Genomic DNA, 7,065 nt, shown 5'->3' with positions numbered 1-7,065 from the left:
AAAAAAAAAAAAAAAAAAAAAAAAAAAAAAAAAAAAAAAAAAAAAAAAAAAAAAAAAAAAAAAAAAAAAGTTGCCTCTATATTTTATAGCTCGGTCTTCTAGAGGAGCACGGAATGTGGGAAAACTGTTAAAACGGACGCTGTGGGATTGAAGGATGCTGAATTATTATTTTAATTTTGTGTGGATTTACGAGGCTGGGAGGAAAATAACTAATTCAGGATTTGTTTGAACTTATTTTAATTTTGGGGAAAAAAAATCTAAATCCAAATTAATTTTAAATTATTATGCAAAATTGCAAATTAGAAATATTTTTAAAAAGGAAATTTTATGTTTAGATTATTATTTTTTTTTCCTTCAAAATTTGTTTAGCTTTTTAAAATCAAAAATAATATTAGCGTAGAAAGTATATTGACTTTTACTCCGTGACACATTCAACAATCTTTAGAGATGCATAAACAAGAGTCTGGAAGACTTTACACCAATTGATAAATATTGGCATTCAGTATTGTCGAGCCTCAATTGTGGTAGCATCTCATGATATTAAATAGGTAAATATCATGAACGTAGAAGTTATGCTAACTTCGACTCCATGATATGTTCAACAAACAATTTCAAGTGACACATAACCGAGAGTTTGGAAGACTTTACACCAATTGATGAGTATTGATACTCAGTAGTGTCGAGCCTCAATTGTGGTAGCATCTCATGATATTATTATACAAGTAAATATCATGAAAAGTTATACTAACTTTGACCCTGTGATATGTTCAACAAACAATTTCTAGTGACACATAACCGAGAGTTTGGAAGACTTTACTTTAACTTATGGAAATTAACATCTAGTGGTGTGTAAGGCGATAAGCTAGCCATGTATAATATACATAGTTGTGCATGAAAATTACTTTAGTCTAATTTGTGTGTGACAATTACCTAAATATGTGCCTAGACATCATAGTACTTACCAAAGTTGTTTGTGTGCACAGAATTACATAGGACATAAGAAAACTACCTAATTGTGTGCATGAAAGTTGAATTACTTGGGAGAAATTACTTGTCATTATAGGTGGGAATAATACTACTTCATAAGTGTGTACACTGAGACGACCAATTTCTAATGATTTGTATGTCTTTCGATTTCTTGATATTTGTTGTGACTGTATGTCTATCCAATCGAATAGAAGATTCTTAATAAGGATTTTCAATATTCAAAGTTTCTAACCATATTATCAAATAACTAACCCAATAAAAACTTCGATGACAATGTCTTGACAATGTCTTGAACCGTAATAAGCTAAAAAACAAACAGCCTTCATAAAGCAATCTATGATAACTAACTCAGTTCTATTGATGCAGGAGACTAGAAATCAAAGATGCAGCATATTTAAATAAAGATCTTTCTCAAACTCGAAGCTATTACTCCAAACAATGAACAATCAATATAGGTAAGGTATGCTAGCTAGATATGTAAGATTTTATCAAATCTCCAATTATGATTTAAGAATCTAGAACTGAAATGTGCTCCAATGTTTGTGGTGAAATAAAGCCCCACTTTAGTCTCCAAAAAGGAGTCAAAAAGGAGAAATGTTCTAACATATTTTCAAATGAAAGATAGTACAAAGAATGTTATTGATGTGAAGGAAGAGACCTATGAATTTTCAGTCTAAAAAATAAGAAAGGCATTGAAATTTAAATAATGAATAAGAAGATGCTATTCCAGTGGGGAGCAATACGATTCTCGTCATTATATATTTATTCTTAGAATCTGCACATTTCAATATAGCCTCTATTTGCCACTATTTCTGTCACTGTAAAAGAGTTCTAAGTATCTTTCTATCGCTTTATTCTAGAATATTTTTTGCTAATCAAGAGCTCCTAAGCATCAACTAATATTTCTATCATTTAATCTTACTTTACAATTTGATTTCAATAAACATCTACTGACCTTCAACTTTAATTTAATAAATCTCTACTTAAACATTAAATGACATGCTAATTGGACTAATAATCAATTTTTCAATGCAATACCAAACATAAATTTCTTACTTGGTTTGATCTAATTGGTCTACTCCCGAGTATTGGATGTTGTATCTGCAATTTATAAGGCATGTCAACATTTAGGAATTGATATTAATGTCAAAAACTAATAAGAATCATGACGGAAACATTTTAGAATAAAGAGATTATTAAATAAACAATCTCGGGTAATCTCGGGTATACTTAAAATTCTTACTTGGTTTGATCTAATTGGTCTACCCTCGAGTATTGTATGTCGTATCTGCAATCTATAAGGTATGTCAACATTTAAGCATTGATATTAATGTGAAAAACTAATAAGAATCATGACTGAAACATTTTAGAATAAAGAGATTAAATAAACAATCTCAGGTAATCTCGGGTATATGAACTAAATTTGTAATTCAACTTCCTTTAACCTTGTGCGTAATAAATCTCTATCGTGCTAGAATAATTTTACTATCTTCCTAGTGTTAAGCAGTGTATAGTAAATTGTGTTAAACAGTGTATAGTAAATTTTAATTTTAAACAATTAAAAGTATAGTCAACAAAGGGGAGTGAACAAGAACAAAAAAAAGTTACCATTTACTGCAATGACCAAAATTACAGCGTAGACATGGAAATGAGCAAATTAAGTAATTTGTTTCATGCAGCTAAAGAAGGAAAAGACCCGTGATGCCTTACCTTTTTGACTTAAAAGAGGGCACTGAAAGAGAAGAAAATTAAAGGGGAGGGAGAGTCACAGGGCTTAAGAGTTATGTACCTGTTTCCTGTGGGTTGGACTTTGATGGGCGGTTGAGATTTTAGGCGCCTCGTGAATTTCCCATGCATCAAGATTCACACTTTTCCACAAACCTGCAAGTTCTTCAAAATTCTAATAGCTTAGCCTTTACGACATTACAAATGGCGGCACAATCAGATTATATTTACAGCTTTCTTTGTGAGCTGGATTTTTACCTATGGAAAAAGTAGGCTGGATTTGGGAGACTATAGAAGGTCTGTCAGATCCCACATCAATTGAAGATGAGTATGAGTGCTAGCGAGGACTAGGTCCCCAAGGTTAAAGGTGGGGGAACGAAGCATTCCTTTTAAGGGTGTGAAAACCTCTCCCTAGCAAACGCGTTTTAAAACCTTGAGAGGATGCATGGAAGAAAAAGCCCAAAGAGGACAATATCTACTAGTAGTGGGCTCGGACTATTACAAGGTCACTCTAAGAAACCTATCTCACCAAAGTCATCACCACACAGAAATATATGATCTACATTTAACTATCAAACACGTTTATCTAATATACGTCTTCTATTACACTTTCCCATAACATATTAAAACACCTGCATTTTCTGAATAAATCTTCAAATCTAGAATATTCTACCAATCCAACCTGCCAGCCTTTTTTTTACACATCTACAAGTACCTTGACTCTGGTACACATCTCGACTGTTCTCATGAAACAATTGTCTTACTCTAGTATATCCATCTGGTTGACATGGTAACTTCTAAGATATTCAATCCTAGGGAGGAGAGGTAGGTGTCCGCCATAACTTAAACTCATTTTCCCTCTCCCCACTATCTTCACTAAGAGAACCAAAAATGCAAAATAATAATAAAGGTGTCGCAAAAGCAGTACTAAAATTGTAGAAGGATAATATTGTTATATATTGACATGACTTTATAGGAGCTGTACTTGGCATTACAGACAAGAGAATAGTAAGAAGTAAAATACTGAATTCAAAAAGACAGAAGTACAAATAAAACCTTGTCAAAGATAGTTTCACAAACTAAAGCTGCTGGGCAACATCTGGGCATTGCGCAGGTACAAAATCTTCAGCAATTGTCCCAAAAGGTTGACAATAAGACTTGCTGACCAAAAACTAATTCGTGGCAGGATCCTCCAGCTCAACCAGTTTGAAATCGCTACGGTATGCCGTGTACAATTCCTCGTGAATCTAGCTTCCAGGAGGAAATGTCAAAATCACGAACCTATATAATCATGTCTGTGTGAAGATTAGTAGTATCAGTCTTTTTGTGAAAGAATATTAAGTAATCTCAACAACAGGAAAATCAAATGCGACGTTTCTTCTTCTCCGGTGTTGCGTGCACTTGTGTTTTAATCCCATAAGTTTTCAACTGAAAGTTTTCAAATGCTTCTGAAATGGCTTCTACCTGTAAATTATATGGAAAAGTATTGAAGTTTGGAAACAAACAAAAACATTATAACAGTAGTCTTGCATCAAAGTACACAGACCAGTTCGGGTTTCTTTGAATACACCCTTACTATCATATCTTGATATGATGTTGGCAGTAAGTGGCTTATGCGATCATCAGAAATCTTGAATTTATCGTTGCTTTCATAGTCCTGAGTGAAACTGAGTCTTATAAAAAGCAAATAGATAGATGACAAAACAAAACATCCTGCCAAATAGATTCTTGTTCAAACCGAGGAATCAAATGTCAACCAATGCAAGAATAACAACACGAGTCCAGTAACATGTAATTTGACATGACAAGAAATATTTATACCAGTGAACAATCCCCAATTGGTTCATCATTGACTATATAGATATCATGTTATGTCACCTATAATATTAATTTTAGAATATTGAATAACGACAAAGATTCACATAACAATATCTCATAAGCTCGGTTTCGAAAGGATAATGGGTGAAGTAATGTACCTTAAAGAAATGGATCCTGGGATTAATCACGCAAAAGAGAGATCAAGTTAGCAACAAATAATTTATCACAACTACTGCATCAGGACNCCCCCCCCCCAAAAAAAATGATTAGACTTTCTCAACAACCTTTCAAGAGGATTATTTCTGCCCCGTGTCAAGTCGATCCTAACGTTGCTGACAGCAACATCATCCTCTTGTAGCATCACTCCACCATTTTTCTAAACAATGATATCACAAACAATGCTAAAATTCAGACTCTACTTCGTTACCCCAAAGCCAACTACAGGATAAAAAAAAGTCTTAAGAAGAAAACCTGAGAACAAACAATATCTTTAGCAGTTACATCCTTGAAATTTTCCAGTTTGTCTTTTGGGACGGCATATTCATTACAAAACTGGAAAAGGAGAAAGGTCCACAGTTTAAGCTTCACTTTGTATACATCCACATAAATCTACAGTACTTTGCCTTTATGCAACATTGAAGTCCAAAAGGAATAGTGAAAAAAAGGTCAGAACCTGGTAGAGATTTCTTCTCCGGATTTGCAAGATAAGATCCCTAGATTCCTTTAGTTCTTGGTCTGACGCTGTCTCAATTGTTTTAACTACAGAATCATCTAGCTGCATTTTAAAAGAATAAGAGAAACACAGTGAACAACAAGCACAGAAAAACTATCACGAGCATGAGAAATTTGATAAATAGTATTCAAAACCTTCCAGTACTGGGAAGGATCGTGGATGTGAGATGAAATTTCCAGATAATCATTTGCCTTCAACAAAGCATCAACTAACATAAGCTCAATGGCCTGCATTTGCAGAAGAAAATTTTATAAGAAAACTTTATATTTCAAGTCCTTTTATCAAAAAAAAAAAAAAAAAAGTATATAGGGGTAGAATTTGTAAAGGAGAATAAACATTGGCAAGGGAAGGAGGAATTAGCATAAAGACAAATTATTAATTTGATTGAAGTATTATTCTCCCCATTTTTACCTTAACTTTTGGGTGCATATAAACTGTTCGATACAAATCAGCCCGAGTAGAAAACAACTTGTGAATGGTAAGATCTGGAATATCACAACTCATAAGCTACAACTTTAAAGGCCAACTATAATCAAATAAACAGATCAGGCTCATAATACTAACAGTCCTTCGCCTTATAGCATATTTCATCATCTATAACTCGCATAGTCTCCATTAACCTGCATGGCAAGCACAGACAACACTTGAACAATACACCCTTGAATCAAATTCCACAACCCCACAACAAAAAAAAAAGTACAAAACTAAAAGCCAAAGACATTACAACTATACCTCTGAAACTGAAAGTTGCACCCTAGACCGCAAGCTCGACAATCACGAACAATATAATCAAACCTAAAGTAATTGTAATGTTTCAACTGGAAGACTCGTAATCAAATATTAAATTTGAAAATCAACAACCAATTACTTGTCCACATCAATTCCATTTCGTCCATTTGCAACAATGTCGTACAAGAATCCCTTCTCCCTTGAACCCTATTTATCACGCATAAAACTCATTAACTCAATTTATCAAAACTTCTTCCTGCAAGGAATTCCCAAAAATAAAAAATAAAAATAAAAACTACTACCTTTGGCCGAGTAAATTCAGAACTAGATAGTATCATATCCTGACAATGTCAACAAGTACCAACATTAAACCTTAAATCATTAGAGTATTTAACATATTAGCAATTAAGAAGCACAAACATGTGACACAGATGCGACACGACACAACAATTTCCAAAAAATGTAGGACAAAACATGGACACGGCAACACGTCAATTTCCAATAAAATAGGACACGGCACGTTGAGGACATGTTAATTTTTTAAGAAAAATATATATACACCCTGAAATGTTAATAACATTTAATACTTTTAATTTTTATTTCTTTATAAACATGTGTATATATTTTTTAAATATATGTGTCGACAATGCGTTGGAGTGTGTTGGTGTTACACTTGGTCATTTTACAAGTGTCGGTGCTTTATAGTTAGGCATCATAACAGTAGGCCAATATTTTCGTCTCTCTTTTTTATTTAAGCATCTTAGTAGCCAATGCAAGAATTATATGCACAGAAAGAAGTACATAATAATTGGTAAAATATAAGTGTACCTTAACTCTTTTTATCATTCCAGAATCGATATCAATGTGGTGCTCATCAACAATATGGTCAACCATCTTAACCGACATAAGTTCATGAGACCTATAATGAAAAATCAATCAATCAATCAATCAATCAATCAATCAAGTACATGGCAAAAAAGAAATATAACCTGCACAAAACTATGCAGGTAAAACACTAAACAAGGTATGTGATTCTTCGGAAAAAAAAAAAAAAAAAAAAAAAAAAAAAAAAA

At 33.0% G+C, this 7,065-nt stretch overlaps 2 protein-coding genes and 1 long non-coding RNA gene across 3 annotated transcripts in view; 1 reads left to right on the top strand and 2 right to left on the bottom strand.

Annotated features, from left to right (window-relative positions):
- Window positions 1–7,065, top strand: part of LOC111486315 (peptidyl-prolyl cis-trans isomerase CYP38, chloroplastic) — a 27,459-nt gene that overhangs the window by 9,535 nt on the left and 10,859 nt on the right. The window lies entirely within an intron of this gene.
- LOC111486325 lies at window positions 1,669–2,498 on the bottom strand. Its single transcript, XR_002718844.1, has 2 exons — window positions 2,231–2,498; window positions 1,669–2,088 (listed from the first exon to the last, which is right to left on the bottom strand). It is a non-coding gene; the product is annotated as an uncharacterized LOC111486325 (long non-coding RNA).
- LOC111486312 (deoxynucleoside triphosphate triphosphohydrolase SAMHD1 homolog) overlaps window positions 3,646–7,065 on the bottom strand; it is a 5,448-nt gene continuing 2,028 nt past the window's right edge. The window contains exons 7-19 of the mRNA XM_023133390.1: window positions 6,821–6,911; window positions 6,295–6,333; window positions 6,132–6,199; window positions 5,996–6,058; window positions 5,828–5,883; window positions 5,675–5,748; window positions 5,398–5,490; window positions 5,204–5,305; window positions 5,002–5,082; window positions 4,815–4,906; window positions 4,689–4,704; window positions 4,259–4,369; window positions 3,646–4,176 (exon numbers count right to left, since the gene is read on the bottom strand). Of these exons, the coding sequence (XP_022989158.1) occupies window positions 4,075–4,176; window positions 4,259–4,369; window positions 4,689–4,704; window positions 4,815–4,906; window positions 5,002–5,082; window positions 5,204–5,305; window positions 5,398–5,490; window positions 5,675–5,748; window positions 5,828–5,883; window positions 5,996–6,058; window positions 6,132–6,199; window positions 6,295–6,333; window positions 6,821–6,911 (988 nt within the window). The 3' untranslated portion in view covers window positions 3,646–4,074. The remainder of the gene's footprint in view (window positions 4,177–4,258; window positions 4,370–4,688; window positions 4,705–4,814; window positions 4,907–5,001; window positions 5,083–5,203; window positions 5,306–5,397; window positions 5,491–5,674; window positions 5,749–5,827; window positions 5,884–5,995; window positions 6,059–6,131; window positions 6,200–6,294; window positions 6,334–6,820; window positions 6,912–7,065) is intronic.

The sequence above is a fragment of the Cucurbita maxima genome, unplaced genomic scaffold (assembly GCF_002738345.1).
Source record: "Cucurbita maxima cultivar Rimu unplaced genomic scaffold, Cmax_1.0 Cma_Scf00011, whole genome shotgun sequence".
NCBI lineage: Eukaryota > Viridiplantae > Streptophyta > Magnoliopsida > Cucurbitales > Cucurbitaceae > Cucurbita > Cucurbita maxima.
This window is presented reverse-complemented; position numbering and strand designations above follow the sequence as displayed.